The 19,466-nt window shown below is 38.2% G+C and overlaps 1 protein-coding gene across 1 annotated transcript in view; it reads right to left on the reverse strand.

Annotated features, from left to right (window-relative positions):
* LOC112453146 (neurotrimin-like) overlaps positions 1 to 19,466 on the reverse strand; it is a 148,901-nt gene that overhangs the window by 51,830 nt on the left and 77,605 nt on the right. The window contains exon 2 of the mRNA XM_025013718.1: positions 1,032 to 1,129. Coding sequence (XP_024869486.1) covers positions 1,032 to 1,129 — 98 coding nt within the window. The remainder of the gene's footprint in view (positions 1 to 1,031; positions 1,130 to 19,466) is intronic.

Here is a 19,466-nt window from a genome sequence, read left to right on the forward strand (position 1 = left end):
GCATCAATCAATCAGTTTAGCATCGCGCAGTTTTCTCTATTTATAAAGCCGCATCGCACAATGCAACGAAAGATACGTAGCGATATGTGACACGGATAAATTTTTCCCAGCATGATGAATGAACTTTAATTCGTCAGACTTTGCGGACTTGCAGTGAACGATGTTTGTCACACCGCGGAATCCATTCGTGCACGTCCACGTTTCTGCAGCGTGCCGAGGAATACGTTCGCGGCAATGAAGTCTGCGGGCTATGCCCCGTTGTAACTGGCAGCTAAATTAAACTTTGTTTATCAGTCCATAACGATTTTCCATTTTTTATCCCGACCAACTCCGCGGGGCTCCACATTGCATTAGAATACTGCCCGTTTTCATTTCATCCCCGACCGCAAATCGTTCTCTGGCGCTCTGATTTAATTGTCAAAGGTCCTCTTTTTTTTAAAAGAACCTCGCCCAAAATGGACCATTGACGCACAATATTGAATCATATGCTATTTTGTAGGTATTGTTGTGTACATCATTAGACAAATATAAGTTTTATTTCTGGGACAATGGGCGGAAGAAGTTATGACCGGTTCAATTATGAGTAAAAATATTATTTTCTATAAAATTAGTGATATTATAATATTCAAGTTAATTAATGTAACATTTTTAGTGCCAATTAGCTAATATTACTATAATATGATAATATGCGAAATTCATACCCTAGAAAGTATCTTTCTTCACGTTTTTGAGACTTGAGACTATTATTATTTTTGTCAACCTCCTCAAATCCATGTAGAAGTCAAGGGTGTGCGTTCATGGCTCAACATCCATTAATAAAATAGGCGAGGTTCTTTGTTTGCCGATGAACTGCATTCGCGTTCGCACATAAATACTTTTCGTATCGAAGTTATTTGCGCGACGTATCCGGGATAAGAGGATTTTCGGTATCGTTTGCATGGACTCTCTTTCTCTCTTCCATGTAAAGCGTAGCGTAATTGAGACGCAAGGCAAGATTAAAAGCTAGGTGTGTCGTGTGCTTGGCAGCTTACCTTGTACGTAGAAAGGTTCGCCACGACGCAGGAGAGGATAGCTTCTCTTCCCACTGGGACTGTCACGTTTGTTATTGGCGCGCTGAAGCTCGGTCCCTCTGAAACAGGGCGACGGGTAAATGCTAAGTGACCCATTAACAACATTTCGTTATATCGTCTGACCACGCTCGAACGCCATTAAAGCGCATCGGAAGGATAGCGCAAGATCATCGCGTTCAACAACGATCAAATTTACCGCTAACGCAAACTATCTACCTATACTGGGGCGCGACACATCCAAAAAACGTAATAAATTTCGTATGATTAAAAGCTCAAGTTAACACTTAATTAAATTAATTGCCAAACGAAATGGAAACACGCTGGCCTCCGGCACGTGGAAACGCGACATGGAATCCTGTGTAGCTCGTCCGAAAGGATCAGCGATACTAAATTTTCTATTATGTAATACGATTAATTACGATTAGCGCGATGTCAAGGAGCATAATAAATTAAACTTAAATATTATCAAAGAGCGCGTGATTAAACTTAAATTGGCAATTTATTAAATTATTCGACAAACGAAACGGCGGTACACGCATGGCTCTGACACGGAATGCGAAATATTGAGTTCCGTGCGGCTCAGCGAGACGAATCGATAAGAACGATGATCCGATAAGACTCAAAAGAACATGAAATTTCTAATATATCGGAGAGATTCCCTCCGAAAATCTAGCCAGATGACGCGTGACACCGCACCGTCTAGTCTGAGCAACTCATTTCCGGCATTTCGCTGTATCGGCGGTATATATGCTGCCGAAAATTTACTGACGCGAAACAGTTTGGTTTCGCGCGACACATCACACACGCGCAGCGAGCAGCCAACGCTGGCACGTGTACGCTGAAATATGTCTCCGTATCCATCCCGAAATGTTCACGTTCCTCGACAGCGCGCCGCGTCTACGCTGGAAGTTCTGGAATATCATTACCGCGCCGGCACTCCGTCGTTGCCGGGAACACCGCGCGCTCGTCCTGTCTGTAACGTGCCCGCCTGCCCGCGTCTCTCGCCGCGCCGTTACCGGTGCCATCCTTTTCGCGACGGCAGAGATTATTTAAACAAAGCTATTTACGTCACGTATCACGGACACGACAACTCATGCGCGATTCGCGATACATCCGCACACGGCTCGCAACGCGAGACCGTACGTGTGTATTCCAGATAGGGAGAAAAAAAAACGAAATTAACTGATCTCGGCTTTTGATACGCTAAATAATGGAAATCAATCAGGTTAGATCATATAGCGAATTTGTCCGCGATGATTTAATCCTCGGTGCAAATATTGCCACGGTACACACACGTTCTGTGCGTGAAGAAGGTGCAGGTATCGGAAGAAGGTAAGGGGTGCGCGAGGAGGCGGCGAAACGCGGGCGAGGAGATCGAGACTGGAACACGGTGTGCGCCAACAGATAAGCACTGATCCCAATTACACGTCGGAATAGAGCTGTTCCCAAGTTGAGCGGATCATGGATTATTGACTCCATCGCGATTACTCCCGCGGTCGTCGACACAATTGGTCCGATCGATACGTCTTCGATCATCTATGTTTAGCTCGGAACTGAAGCGAGACTGCCGGGCAGTTTTAGTCCCGCCTTCGTAATACCGCGACATATTCATCATTCCGCTCTGCCGTGCATCGAAAAACTGCAAAATCCTTTTCGGTTAAGAATATCGCACAACTTTGCCGCGAACTAAAATAAAATAACAAACACCAGACCTCCTAAGGTATTTTTTTACAGATATGCAGTGTACATCGATTCACTTATTTTCTGTACATTTTTACATTTCGTGATTTATAGACGCAACTTATCAGACGCTTCAGAAATGTTGTATAGATATTAATTACGTGGAAATAACGGAACTTGAAAAAGTGTACGTGTTTCTAAATATTAACTAGAACCGATGTGAAAATCAAATCTGCGATACGTCGTCTCGATACTCTCGATCAAGGGGCAGAAACTACGGTAACTTTCTTTCCGTCCGCTAACATGCAATCTCTGCCGATCGAAGCAACTCGACGCACCTGCGATCCGCCACTGTGGACTCGGGGAAATTGAATTCAGCAAGGAGAGCCAGCTAGCCCGGGCTCGGTCGAGTACTCGCAGACACATGTAGTATACCATCAGGAGCAGACCGGTGAGAATGAAATTGAGATTGCGGACCATATCATCCCCCGGAATCGCTCAGAAATGGTAATTACAGATCGGCAAATATCCTGTTAATAGCGGCCGATAACGCAATAATTAGAACGCGTACAGTATCTTCGCGGCTTCGCTTTAATCAGGTCTTTGACTATTCCCTTTAAAAATCGCTCTCCCACCGCGACACAATAGCGGAATATTTTATATGATCTGTCACGCGCGCAATCTCAATTTATCGTCCATTATAAGACTCGTGTTTGTCGAGACACCCACGCAGAGTCCGAAGAGAGGATACAATACACAAAATTAATCAAACGCCTTGATTCGATTCTATTCAGTCGTGAAGCGGCGTGTCGAGCGGCGAGATCGTCGCGTCGCCGCGCCATCGCCGCTCTGTCACTTCTAGAGGACTGAATAGCGGAAATAGATTCGAAACAGTGGGCCGCGCTGAGTGATCGCGCGGCCCACCACCGATGATTAATCGGGGCGCTCCGGCGGAATAGAATTATTGTGTCGCGACAACAATAAATGACACACGCACAATCACAGCGGCCAGACTGGCCTGGCCTCTTGTTGCCGTCGGCCAGTCTGGCCGTCACTTCGACACTCGTTCGCCGTGCATTGTTTTATTTCCGGACGAGAGGACGGACCCGGCCGCGCAGTCCGCTCGATCCCTGCAACTCCCATCGCGACCGGTAGATAAACGCTTTTCTCGCAGGTACGGGCCGAAACGACGCGCCAATTTGCTGAATCGTAATGAAAAAAAAAAGAGAGAGAGAGAAAGAGAAAGGGAAAGAGGAGAACCCTTGTTCCGAACTACTTCCTCCCGCATTATTCCGCGGTCCGTTCGGTACGCGTGATTCGTTCAAAAAGCTTTAATCCCATCGTCGCTGCTTTTCACTTAATTGCTTTTTCTATGTTACCTGGCGGGAGTTATTACGTTAACTCCCCCCCCCTCTGTGTTAAACAAGGAACACCGGCGACGCGCGAAATAATCACGGTGCAAGAAAGAAGCGAGGTAAATGAGTTTTCGGACCGCTGAGCCTCATTCTACGTCTATGACGTGCACTTCCGCGTTCACGGCACCAGCGTTCACAATGTTTTCTATCAATGTCAGCTTTAATCGATTCGACCGCGACGCGCGTGCTCACGCGAGTAGGTACATGTCGGGGTACAGGCTGAAAAGGAATCGTGTCGTATAAATGTCACGGTGTACGCGATTTAATTAATACACTGAGCGGGATAAAATTTCGACTAAAGAGAACGGCGTTTGAACATTTGTCGAGGGAGGGCGTTCGAAAAATTTATTTTTTCGAGGCGAAGCGAACGCCATGCTGTTTCATAGCGATAAAGCTCTTCCACGCGCGTTGCTTACAAAATAAAGCGAATGTGAATTTGACGCATCCATATTCGTCGGAAGTTTTTGTAGAATCGCTACAAACTAACGAAATAGTCAGCTTGGAAAATATTTCCTTTTTAGAAAACGGTCAGCATTCGTCCAACGTCCAGGCGTGGAACGACATTTTTATTTGTGAGTAGAGGGAAAAAGAATAAAAGAGATATAGAAATATCCGATCCGAATAGAGGCCCGATAGAGTTTCCACCACTCTACTTCGATTTCTCTGCCCATTCACGTATTACTTTCAACTGTTGAATTTGATTAATTGGAACAACGTTCCGGAGCGCGAGAAAGTACTCAAACTGCAATGTAAACCGAAACGCAGCAACGCGCGGCGCGAAAACATTTTTCTAAATATCTCTCACGGTTTACTTGCACGCTGTTAAGTGCAAGTGCGCGATAGCAATCCCGCGCAATGGACGTGAATGTTGCTCGAAACAATTTTTGCGGCGCATAAATTGCTTGAAATATATACACCACCGCGCTGATTATCACATTTTGTCGAATATACAATTGGCAATAAATTAACGTCGAGCTGTACGTTACTTGGTAATTAAACGTATTGTTACGATATTGAGGGAGATTCAGATAATAGAAGAATTATCAGTAGGGGAGGACGGGGGAATTGGCACCAGTTAAGAAAAAAAAAATGTAAGTATTATAATCACCGAATATTTATTTCAACTTTTAGTAATTTAATTCAAAAAACATTAAGGACGTTCTCTCGTTCTTATACTAGAGAAAATCGATTTTTTAAGGATTTTTTTGAAACTGTGAATATACGTTAATTTAGGTGTGCTTTATGCGTGGTATAAATTTCAGTACCTCTTCCGGTATAAAAAATAAAGATACTGAGCCTCAAAGTTTCAAAAAAAATTTTTAAATTTAATTTTTTTAGTTTTGGCATTTTTTCCTTATAGAACTCGACGAGAGGAGCAACTTTGGTCCTCTTGGCCAACCTCGTATCTCTTACCGTTTGGCCTGGAAAACCTTTTCATTAGTAAAAGTTGAAACTTTGAGGCTCAGTATCTTGATTTTTTATACCGGAAAAGGTACTGAAATTTATACCACGCATAAAGCACACCTAAAAATTAACGTATATTCACAGTTTCAAGAAAATTCTAAGAAAATCGATTTTCTCTAGTATAAGGACGAGAGAACGTCCTTAAGCTTCAATTTGGTACACTGTTAAATTCATAGGGTTAAATTAAACTCAATTTTGAGTAATTTTTAACTGTTCCATAGGTCGCCATTGCTCCTACACAATATATAGTTAATTTAACTAAAACAATGTTAATTTGACTAAACCAATGGAGTTAAAATAATCCTATTTTGTTTCAAACTAATAAATTTTGACGCACATGCTAGTTAAAAATAACAAAATAAATCTAACTCCTGGTATTGGTTTAAACATCCCCTAACCTTTAACAGTGTATAACATAAATATTTAAATTCTAATAAAATCAACAAAAAAATAAACTCCCGTTACCCTATAAGCACCCGGCAATAGGTTTTATCATCTTCCATTAACCTAGGAGTTAAATCATTAAATTTAAGTTTTTAAATCATTTTATAATTAATTTTTACGAATGCATAAGTCGCAAAATTGTTTACCTTTTTACAATACGCAGTCGTATGTTCAAAATTTGCATACCTGAAGTAATTAGAGCCGGTTCTAATTACATCATTGGAGTTATTTCGAATCACCCAATTAGTTTAATTTTTTGTCGGTGTGATTTGAAAGAAAAACTATTAAAAAGATTTTTTAATTTTAAATATTTTGTCAGTAAAGCAAACATATGACAATAATAATAGGTAAAGAAAAAATAAATTCAATTAGTGGAAAATAAAATCACTTTTTGCTTAACAAAATAATCGATAAATATTGTAACGGAGCGACCGGAAACGCGACGTGGCGAACAAAGCGAGCTTGATGAAATGTTCGAATGGCGGAGGGAGCGGTGTTCCACAAGAGTTACTCACACGCGGGTTCGGATTTGTAACGCGCGATAGTCAATTTATTCTAAAATGATTCTTATTACACCGCCGTGGTTCATATTCCCCCGTCCTCTCCTGCTTCAATCGATAAATATTGAGAATCGAAATTAGGGCTATTACCTACTTTTAATTTGCAAAAGTGACGGAAATCCTTAGTCTTTCATATATATACTACGTTTACGCGAGCGTTACTTCTGTAGTAACTTACGATAATTTGTTCGCGTAAACGAGATTGTCCTTCGCGTAAACGGGATTTTGTAGTAACTTACTCCGCGTAAACGAGTGAATTATCGTAAGTTACTACAGAAGTAACGCTCGCCTAAACGTAGTAATAGACCTATATGAATAATTTTGATGGAAGAGTGATAATTTGACGGCCAAAAACAAGCCAGAGGTAGATAGACTCCATTGGCCCGAGGGTGACTGCAAATGCTTATGCTGTTATAGACACAAAGGGAAACTATGGAAACAAATGTGATGCGTATGCATCATCCCTCATGAATGTCTGAGCGTATAAACAAATTTTAACGAAGTTGTAATGGATTGTGTGTAATAATATAATAATAACCTCGCGAGAAAGACAATATATTCTTTATGCACGAGATAAAAAGACTCCTTAATAAGTAATTTGAAAGAGACGATTGTTTGTTTAAATAAAATTATTCAGTTTTCAAAAGGTATATGTGCGTAAATCGGTATATCTCGCCGTAACATATTATCAAATCATGAACATTTTCAGCGTGTAATTATCTCGTGATTACAGTATTGCGTGCGTAATTATGCATACGATTTTTGGTACGTATAAATATATTAATTGTATTTGGCTCTCTCTCTCTCTCTCTCTCCTTTGCTCTTCTTTCTCTTAATATGCATTAATTGCTTTACATAATATAATTCGTTAACTCATTGTCAGTGTAATTTATAAAACGCAGTAATGCATGCCTAACTTTAATTCTCCTGGAAGAGGAGGAAGAGGATAAAAGTTACAACAATATCAGTAGTATATAATACTAACAATATAACGTTACAACGACGTAGTACAATGTTGCAGTGACTAAATTTAATCAAGCACCTGTTATCGCGGCGATAACTTTGATCGTATGTGACGTCCCTAATCAAGAGATTCATTTTGAGAGTCTATATTAATTATCCTAATAAAGGACCGGGATCAAGAAACAGATAGCAAACGTAACCCTAGGGGTAATGAAATGTACACACTGGGGATATATTATATTAACCGAGCATACGAACTGACGGTAATTTACAGATATAAATGGCATGCAACTTGGAACTACAATGACGTAATTATTCACACTAATTTTGTGGCAATTGCACATTTCCGAGTGGAATATCGGGGCGAATGAAAGATTCGCATCAATTACGTTTCATCCTTTGACCCAAAAAACGGACGTTGTCACTTTTAGCTTTTAATTATGTCAACCCAGTGTGTTTCAATAAGTATTATAGTAGCCATAATAAAAGCATAAAGTGCGCTCGCTCCGAAACTGTTGCGTACGAAAAAGTTGGGTTTTAATTAATTTGCCTTGGATGCTGCATAAAAATATTGCGTAGAGGGTCCTTTGTACTAAGCGCTCTCTCTGGCACAAAACTGATGTAAAATATGAGGCCGGCGTGTACCTAACTTACGTTTCATAAAAATATCACCCATCGTGTGCTTTGTATCTGATCTCCACTTTTAAGAGTAACCATAAAATTCAACTTTAGCGAGGCAATTATTCAACGGACTCTTACGGCCAAGTGCTTAACATATTTCCTAATAAATGAAGCCGCGCTTTTTGTTATGGATATAGAAATCGTAAGATGAAGAGAATATATGGGAACGGGAGTAATGAAGTCCACAGAAAGGGTACAGTTAACTTATGTACTTCCATTTTTAAGATATATTAATTAATGTACAATAAAATAATAATTTTAAAATAAAACGACGCACGTGAGTGATGCACTTGTTGAATTTTTTAGATCAAATCTTATACATCTCTCGATAAAACTCGAATTTTTCGTCATGTCAATCATATTAAACCGTGAAGTTTTTACAGTCCTGATGTAATTTTATATTGACAAGCTACATTTAATTCCCAGTAGCCTGCTTTTATACGACGCTTTAAAAAGACACTTATCCCATTAACTCCTGGTCTCCGAGCAGAGCCTATCCTTAGCGCGTACCACATGGATTTTTAAAAAGAGCGAGTCTGCTTTAAAAATAATTTTTAACGTAAGCGGGAGAGAGTGTTTCTTCGTAGGTCAGCTCGCTACTAATGAACCGCTTGAGGGAGAGACGCCAGAATTTCCAAATTGTAGGAAAAGAGCCGCGACGCGGCGTGCAATGCACGAGGAACTTTCCGAGTAAGAGCGTCGCGTCTCCACGAACTCCACCGATCGAATCGGAGGTGAACGTTAATTAAATGAATGAAGTCAAATCAAATTTGTATGCTCAAATGGCACCTCGGTAAGAGCTACTAGAATATAAATGATAGTCAATCGGAAATCGGACTTCTGATATCATTATTCTAGAAAAGTGATGCGTTACATCGCCACACACAGAAAAGTACATACTATACCTGCAAGTAAATATTACTTGTTCTAAAGTATTTGATAAGTTTATGTATCAGCAAATCTAGCATAAAGTTCACAAGCATCACATTTACTCTGGATCTTAACAAGTCTAGTACTTCAAACAAAAATATTTAATTAATATTAGAATTCTGTTTACTTGCTATGAGTCTTCGGAAGAGAAGCATGTACTTAAGTACATAATATTCTTGAAAGAAAACTAAATTCTTTTTTTGAGCAAAAAATAATGAGCTTTTCTAAGACTTGTGTCAAGTATATCTTAATACTATTAAAAAAAATATATATTCTTTGTTGAAGAAAATTACTTAAAACAAATAAAATAAAATAAGCAATTGTTTTCCTTGGCTGTAGAATGATATTTTTCTGTGTGCATGCACGAAGGAAGACAATGAAAAAAATTAATGTGTTAACGTAAATCAATAGGATTTAACGCTCTTATTTCAATTTCCGCCGAAGCGCGCGCAATTAAATTTAACGTAAAAGCGGCGCGATAAATGTTGATATGTTATTAATTTTAGGTGACGTTATAAAATCGCTCGTATATCGTTAAATTCGAAAAGTTGACTGTACGCCGTTGATCGAAAACCGGCGTTCATATGTATGTATCTCATCGATTACCTTCAACCACGCGAATATAATCTGACTACAAAGGAGTCAAATTTCGTAACGCTTCGCGCTAGTTACATGCATATCAGACATGCCACGCTCTGCATATCTTGATTTGACAGGTATCCGAATTAATCGACACCTAGCTAGGCGATGTCCATGGTTATCCGACAAACTATCAATCCACTAAGTATACACGTATACCATACTGCCGACTATCCGTAAACAGCGCCATAGTATCGTGGCGTCTAACGAGGCCAGAATTTAACGTTCTCACGAAAACTAGGTACATAATAAGTATTCTATAATATTGTTTATTTGAAAATGTGCCGATTCTTCTTCTATAAAACTTATACATCAAACGTTATATATACAATATCTTTAATTTATCACTCAGAAACGAGTAAGTAACGATACTCCCTAACAGAGCGAGTACATCGTACCAGTAAAAAATCAATTTGCGTACGAGAATATCGCTCGAGTGCAATATTTAGCGAGAGCAGCGTGTGTTGCAGGTACACGTGGTTTATATGTTATATAACTGTAGTTTATAATACACCCGGTTGATTATAACTCTAATATCCCGTTATATTCTCGTTCGCTTTCGGAATACGCGCGTCACGTGGTCTCCTAAGCTCCATACGTTGCTGGTAATATTCGACTGTGTGCCATTTCAGAACTTGCCGAATGTGAGGGGGGGGGGGTACTACGTGCCGGCTATAATGATATTCCCTCGTGTGCCAGTCGAAGTGGATTATCCGAAGTGGCTCGTTAAACCGTATTCTATTCCGCTTTAAGTAGAGCCACGGCCCTTTGAGTGTCACCGGTAAATACCGCGTAAACCATTTCTGCTAATATGTTTTGCGGTGAAACGTGTTGGGAGCCACTCGCTTACCCTGCATACTCGCTTAATTAATTAGCTTTTGCGCTCCATTGTGTGTATATCATGTTATCGCGGAAATCTCTGTTATAGCTCCACTACTATCATTATAGAAGGGCCGTATTTGGCTTAGATATTTTGCAATTTACGTTACTCCTCAACCGCGAGTTACGATTGTTTGGAAAGGATTAATTTCGATATTCAGTCAATTGTCCGACGCGCGCAAGGTTAACGAACTTGTCGTTTGCAGCAAAATTTATTGTATAAATAACTCCGCATCGCGAACGTACGCAAAGTTTAGAGTTAAATTGTTAACAATGATTAACTCTTTATTTAGATATCGCACCGTTAATAAATGCGCGCGCGCGCTGTATTGATTTTACGACTTGCTAATGAACGGTTTGTGTGTGATCGGATTTAAATGAAGTATTCCACGGCGCGCCGTCGATTGAAACGGACACTCCGGGACAAATGATCAGTCTAATTTCCAACCAGAGGCACTTTCTTTTCTTTCGCGAGCCGTAATTAAATACGCGCGCGCGGAGATCGGTATCCGCATTAATGCTAGTTCAGCTACTTGGCGGAGAAACTCGACTATTTAATGAAAAATTCCGTTACGTCGCAATATCCATGCGATCGTCCGACGACAACGGACGATGTTTCGCGTATCCGGAGACGCCCCTCTTTAAGATATCGAGCGATGGTCTTAATGACGTTAAACGCCATCCGTAAGAATTCCGAGGAGGAAAATTCGTTTGACTGTCTAATGCAATTCGTTGCAGATCCCGTTGAAGATTTGAATACGTACCGACGACGGTATCCGTGCCGCGTGTGCCGTGGATTGCCTTTGGAAAAGAAGCTGTGTAGCTCTTACCACTTTAAGGAATAAAAATGTTTCAGATAGATTAAATCAGAAAACAATTTAAGAGCTCTTTGAACATTCCTTATTGAAACTTCGATGCAATTCTATTGCAATGTCAGATAAGTACGAATGAGTGCCTCAAGAGATTTTTGTGGATTTAATTAATCACTTACAATATTAACGTATGTTTCACGAGAGAACAATTTTTTTATCCCTGACAAACTTTGATATTAAAGCACATATACCTAATACGATTGTTTGCGCTTAAAAATTTAATTTTAAAAACATAAATGAAATGTAGTAGAAAAATAAAAAACATATTGCGAGTAATATTGAGCCAAAGAAAAAATGTTTAAGAAAATATTTTACAAACAACGATCTACAATTTATTCAACCAAATATGTCCTGAATATTAACACGCGTGTAAATTAAAGCAGCATGTTGCACCAATGGCGCCCGCTATCACACAATAATCCCCTAATTTGGTAATTGATTTATTATGCATTAACTGTGATATAAAACTAACAGAATCGTAAATTAGCGGGGTTAATTAAAGCAAACACAGACACAGAGCTTTTACGGTTTGTCCGAATATTTGCTATTGGCGCTAATCAAATTCTCTTCAATCGAATTCTCTGCAATCACGTAAACCCCGATCAAATATAAAAAAAAATGTATTATCCAGTAACGTCTAAAATTATTTAAAATTATTTAAAATCTAGAAAAATTCCATGCAGAGATATTTAATATATACAGCAAAGCATTTCTATCATTCTTATATGAGTTGACATTGTTTATGATTATATCTGTTATGAATTAATAACTCTGTGTAAAATATAGATTGCAAAATTCTTTGGCACCGCAATGTTAATATCAATAAATCCGGATGACTGAAATTTCTATTTCGCTATTTCTGAGCTTTGTGACAGATTTATTGAGTCACGCGGCAGATTTATGTTGCACGTTGTGATAAATTAAAAAATTTAAAAATATATAGTGAAAATAGAATGTTCCAATTTTTGCGGATTGAGAAACGAGAAACATTCTGATATCGGAATGTCATATTAATAAGAGCAATTTGTTTGCATTTTGTATCCGAGAATTATTTGCCTCGTAAAAATTTATCAAACTAGGTATGACATGACACTAAAAATAAGTTTTAGTCTGCCGTGCGCTCAGTCATTACTTTCAGAATCTTTCAAGAAAATTTACAATTCGCACGAGAAACGAACGAACGAACGAACGAACTTTGTCTTAATAGAACGTCCTCGGACTTATCGACTCCGTGTAAAATTATGGCAGGAATAACAATCACAATAGTTCATTTACATATCAAGCTGAGTTGGAAATTTCGTTCGGCCGTGCTCAAATTTAGTTTCCAAGGGAAAACCGACCCTTTCATACAATAGCAAAGTTAATCCACACTTACCGCGATATTTATCGAGGCAAATTTTGTGGCGCCGCACTTTAATCACTTTAAACTATATATTATTGCAGACCAACGGAAAGTAAAGACTAAATTTTAAGTATCGCACAATACAATATCGTCTTTTTGTACACAACTTATTTTCAATTTTACTTATAATGAGTATTTACGACTTCCTAAGATATATACAATAAGTACGCTTTTCGGTACAAATTTCTATTATTCAAATTTCTATTTTTTAAAATTCGACAGAAACATTTTTTACATAATATCGAGTAGAAATTAATTAATTTTAAACAAAGTCATTTTCGTTCATCGTGTCAAATAATTTTGTAATAATCATTTTGTGAAGGTATTTTCTCTCAAACGTATGCAATTTTGTAAAAAGACCCGATAAAATTCAATACAGTGTGCTGATATTACAGGATTATTTATACATTAAATTCATGGCATATTTTCCACTTGAAACAATGCTCGCGTGCGATTTTCAAAATAAAACTATTTGGACGACGCTCCAAAATGTCACCGCTCTATTTGTCGAATAAAATTGTTGCTGACAAAGCTGCTCAATTGTCGTCATTCTTCGGCACGAGCAAACAAGAGGAACGCATTACGCGCGGCCGTGTTCGTCCATCTGCTGCGTCTTTCAACCATTACTAGGAAGTCTCCAAATGAACTTTGAATGAAACTCACCATCAATTTGATATCGTATTACATTAAGAGAACTAAAGTCTCAGATTATTATAGTCATTTTCTTTTTGCAGAACGTTCTTATTGAACGTTCATTTCACTGACCTTTCAATGTTTGAAGGCACATATACGCGTTTAACGTATTTTCTAATTCATCTTTATGATTTTATCGATTTTTTTATATAAAGATATTCCTGATTATATCAATCTATATAATTTCGATAAATATATCTTAGGAAATATCTACTTTAAAAAACGGAAATCAATTTTTGGGGCAAAATCAATTTTATTTTCATAATTAATCGATGTCTGGCAAATTAATCGATCGAGATAAACAATCTTGTTCTCATTAACAACGTTAGAGTCTTAGGTTTTTTTTCCGAACAAGACCAAGATCATTACATTGATTTTTTTATGTGAAGATATTGGCGATTATATCAACCTGCGATTGATGGCTGTTTTGATCTAGTGCGACGGGGTTGATCAGCGCGTATTTCTCTCGGAGTAATATGTTTCAAAGTATTGGTTGCTACATGTGTTTTGAATTAACCATTTTCCTGACTAGCACAAAAAATTAGAAGTAAAAAATGTGTGCGGCCTTCTTTCATAAATGGTACACGGTACACGGTACCGAATTTTTGAAACAAAAGTTTTAATTCGACAAAGAATTGACATAGAAATATACGATAAAACGAATCTCCTGCATTTTGCGTTCTACAGGTGCTTATGCTGAATGCATCTGCATTAATCATGATATGCATATCATATTTCTTGAACAGAGATTATTATAAAAGTAAAACTTTTTCGTTTAGGTACTATTCCACTCTTTTCAGAAACAGTTAATGGACAAACTGCATTTGAATCGATGAAAAGTTTAAAGTGTGACGAGAAATATTTTAAAACCAGCGTTAATAAAGTCTTGCCCTTGCCTCTAGAAATATTCATTCTACATATTTATGATGTTCTCAATTTCTAAATGAACACGTACGACATCTCTTTCGTACAATTTTTCAAATTTTAATTTTTATTTCGAAGCACCGGCCGCATGTCACGTCACGCTTGTAACTTGATAGTCCATCATATTTTGACGACATATATGTATGTATGCGATCGCGTCCTACACCCGTGACTATTTCGAGCTGTATCGGTTTTGGTCAAGCTTATCTCCCGTTAGTATATAATGCGTACAGCACGTACGTAATGTAATGATATTCAGCGAGGCGTACCCTTACGTTGAAATGTTTGTAAATGACACTAGTCAGATAATTTTGCTGCTCCCGCTTTCAATGTAAATATGGAATACAATCCGTTCTCGCCCCTACAACGAATCGGATGGATAATCCATTCATCCGATACGTGAACTTGTACACAGAATGGCATAGCGCGTGATGGATTTACGCGATCCTACAACAAACGTGCTAATCCGACTAATCGATGATCCACCGTTTTCCGCTTTTGGAAAATAACAGACATTTTCCGCCGCACGCGCGCGAATAAATTCGCGTTCAGTCGTAAGCAAGTAAATGCGCGCCGACCGCGTGGTATTAAAAATTACGTGAAATATCTGATATTAAAGCTATGCGAGGTGGCATTAATCGTGAATTATTTCGTGAATCCAGACGCAAATGTAATTAGGCGTGTTATTTTCCGCTAGCTCTCGCGGCGGCGTCAACTGATTCCGTATTTTAATTATTTCTCGAGCACTACGCGCTTTACCAAACTCGTAATACATTACAAAATTTCGCGCACGAGCAATATGTGCTCTCCAAATGCGCAATAGTTCATTCAAACAATGCAAATTTATATGATAAACATGATATTCTAATATCTCTCGCTGTGGTGTATTTAAAATAACATTTCCAGTCCTCATGGAAATTAATCAAAAATAAATTTACACTCTGATATCCTGATCTAATATAATACTGATATATTCTATTGTGTAATAATAGAAAAAATTAGAAAAATAAAATCTAATAAAAAGATCTAATATATTTAATTAATTGTATAATTTAAATTTGACAAATACCTCTTTCGATGTCTTCATTAAAATTAGTTATTAATTATTTTAAATGAGTTTATTATGTATGTATAGCGTTGAAAATTGTCCTTAATATGTCCTTCTCTCCTTATAGAAACATCAATATTACAGCTTAAATTATATAATGTGTGAAACTGAAGCGTTGATATTACATTGCATGCTCTATTAATCTTTAGAAGGTGTTGATTAAAGGACCAGAAATGCAACTGCAGGAGTCAAAGCTGGAGCTAAATGCACATCAAAGGTACCAATACAAGTTTACGTACGGAAAATCTCTTTGGCGTTTGCCAGACGATAGGTAAATAGCGAGATAAAATTAAAGTAAATCCACCATATAAGGCTGAATATTGCGTGATATTCTCACGGAATTTCATTTAAATTTTGTTTTGCAAATAACTTATACGTTTTAAGATATAAGTATACATTACTCTTGTATTTGTTACTTTAATTTATGTATACTAATGTATATATTACTTTTACCTTTTTTGTTTGTATAAAACAATAAAAGTAATATTCGTATATTGAGAAGAATATTTTTTCAATAAATAGAATCAGCGCTACATTTAATATTAGCAATTTTATCTTAAACGCGATAGAATGCATTTATCTATCAATAGATTACTTCGCAGTAACGAGATTGAGAATTTCTTTATCAAAGGAATGCAATTTTTCCGTCCTTACGTCTCACTGAATTCACTTTCTAACCGAGTAAAAGAATCTTGATGTCCAATCAAGCGAACTTCCAGCCGGAGCGCGACTTTAAATGCTCCGCGTTATATTTTTATTTAAATCGCTTTTGCCCATCGATAAAAAGAGACGCTGCGAAATCATAAAATTACGATTTATAAAAATTAGTAACGTTACCGCCTTTTCGAAAACTTTTACTTTCTAGTTTTGAAAAGAATAGAAACACAGGACCAGCGCCCGCAATGAAATGTTGCAGTTTCTTAATCGCTGCGTGCCCTAGCCGTACAAAACATATGTAAAGAGATATCGTTTACACGAAGTGATCGCAAAACGATCGGCGTCGCTTCGAATTCAACGAACAATTCGTCGAGAAGCCTGTAAGTTAAGTCGACGCGCGCTCTCGATCGTCTCGCAGACGCAGTTTTCCTTTCCATCCGAGTAAGAAAGCGGTATTCATTGAGTGTATGCCACGCTCGAGCGACGATGCGTCGTCTTTCAGCGACCACTTTTCTTTTCGCGGCAAAGAAGGGAGAGAGATATGGAAAGTACACATAGACACACCCACGCAGCATCCACACAGTGTCTGCAGTTCGATGAACCGGCCTCGGGCGCAAGATGATCCATCTTCCCCGCGGCATTAAATTGCATCTGCGTAGTTTCATACGGACGTGAGTATTTACTGGAGATTCGGATTCTTCGAGGCACGATTCCTTTTTGCACTTATACAACCGGAAACGGAAAGTATAAGCCTGGGAAAAATTCAAGCCCGTATAACTTTTCTATATCTAATTTATTTCATCCGTTGCGCTGAATTTACAAACCCTTTCTTTGCGACCACACTTTTCTCTTCACGTCGGGTTAATAAATCGGTCTTGAAGAAACTCGTCGCGCGGTCAATCCCATATCGCGCAAATTTAATAGTCAAGTTATCTGTCTGATCGAATAATCCGACACGTGCATTTCGCGATCCTATCGTATCTCTTAACATGATCAGATAAACTGAGAGATAGTCGAAACCGTCGTGAAAGTAAACCGTCGGAATTCGCAGACCGGATCTGACCACACTGGCAGGAAATCAACATGCTTGCCACCAACGGCCATTCCCCGCTATTCCGTAGCTGATCTCGCTTCAGATCGCGTTCTATATTCTCGAGATCGTCCTAGGAATGTTATTACCGGTCGTAATCCACAACGTGCGGAATATCAAACCGGGGCCAACAGCCCACTAAAGCCTCCTTTAACCATCGTCCTCAGGAGACCGCTGTTACTTTTCCTTCTCTCTTCACTTCTCTATCCGGTACGGTAAAGCGGGCCACTGCCGCACTCGCGCCGCAATTATATACGGGTATTCCCTTATTCCTGCTAAAAGCCGGAATAAGAGAATTTCCGCTCCGTTAATAACATAACGCGAGAATTTCTGCCGGACTTGTGGAGGACCATTCGTGGTTCTCGCTAATTCAAAACTTGTAAATATAACATTTCTGTCAAGTCATCAGCCGCTCTATTATTTTTTTCGTCATTTCGAACGCACTTGTTTAATGTTACCAAATATTTGAGTCGATTGAATATTCACGGACGCAAAGACGGATATATGCAGAGCGGAACGACACGGATTGTGAGACGGCGCGATGTAGGTACGGCCCCTACGAGTGCCTTTACACTGGCGAGCAATAAATCTGCCTTTAGATTCCTGTCGAAACGCCAGACAATTTGTCGTGTGTCACTGTCTTACAGTAGCAAGCCACTTTTCCTTGCGTAACGCCCCTCTATTCTTGATGCTTCACCCTGTAAATCTTGCGCCGAGCAGACCGGGAGAAGCTCGGTTTTATATTCGGTAATGGTATAGCGACAGAATCATACGATTTTCAAAGGCACTCCCCTTAGTCTACTCTCTTGGCAAGAATTAATTAGGAATTACACGGTTAATAAAAACGAAATATTCCAATATTTTATTATAAGTCCTCAAACTTTTAATTACTATTATCTTGTTAATAACGCGGGCTAATATTGGCAGTTTCTCTCAACTACAAATATTTCGACAAGTCCAAGTTTTAGAGCAGACTCTTTGATTAGTGTACTTTCTCGCAATGTTTTAATTGTTAAAATAAAATATCCTGGCATATCTCTCAGAAAGTTCTTTCATAAATCACGTTAATTATGCATCGTATGTATATAATTTCCTAAAAATTTACAAGATTTTCTATCTAGGTAATTATGTTACAATAGACTAAAGAATTTGATTAAATGATTTTTACGGATCAATTAATCTTCGCGCAGATATGCGATAAAAAAGCGTATAAAATTATTTTCCCAAGAATAAAACATAGCACTAGACGCTTCAAGCCCGACAAATTACTAGATGCACTTTTCAATCTGCGGAAGTGCAGCAGCTCGATCCGATCTACCTTCTTGGGTACAACCAAAGAGATAGAACAGAAGAAGGCTCAAACGACTTAGGAAAAATCTATATCTCGTAGTACCTGGCTCGCAATGGAAACACTGTACGCTTTTTCTAAGCTCTGCGAGATATAATAAAGATGGTTTCGTGTGTGTGTGTTGAAAATGGGCCGCTCGCATTTAAAAGGGAAAGAAAATTGATAGAAATATCTGATTGTATATATGTATTTATCAAACGAAAGGGAACATTATTTTCTGAAAAATAGTAATATAGAGAAATAATGTAAAAATTTAATTATTAAAGATGTTTTATATAAAATATAGATCATGCAGGTATATATATATATAAATTAGAAATATATCTAATTTATCATATTAAATATTATTTTTTTTTACAACTTAATACCTAATCCTTTTTAACATGTGATAAAAATATTAAAATAAATGTCAACAATGTGTTGTAAATTCAAGTAGAGAAGATTCCAAATAGATAAAAAGCCGATACTTTGTATACTACCAGTATAGCGAGGTCCGTGGAAGAAATCCAAAAATTCCAGGAAATATCATTTACATGGAGCATCAAACTCTAGGGCGTGGAAAGTAGAAATCGACAAAAATGCACTGCCACAGAATATCGGAGTTCGCGACTCAATCGACCGGATACCGTTTGAGTATCAAAATAGAT

This window comes from Temnothorax curvispinosus, unplaced genomic scaffold (genome assembly GCF_003070985.1).
Source record: "Temnothorax curvispinosus isolate PA1 unplaced genomic scaffold, ASM307098v1 QBEX01004092.1, whole genome shotgun sequence".
Taxonomy (NCBI): domain Eukaryota; kingdom Metazoa; phylum Arthropoda; class Insecta; order Hymenoptera; family Formicidae; genus Temnothorax; species Temnothorax curvispinosus.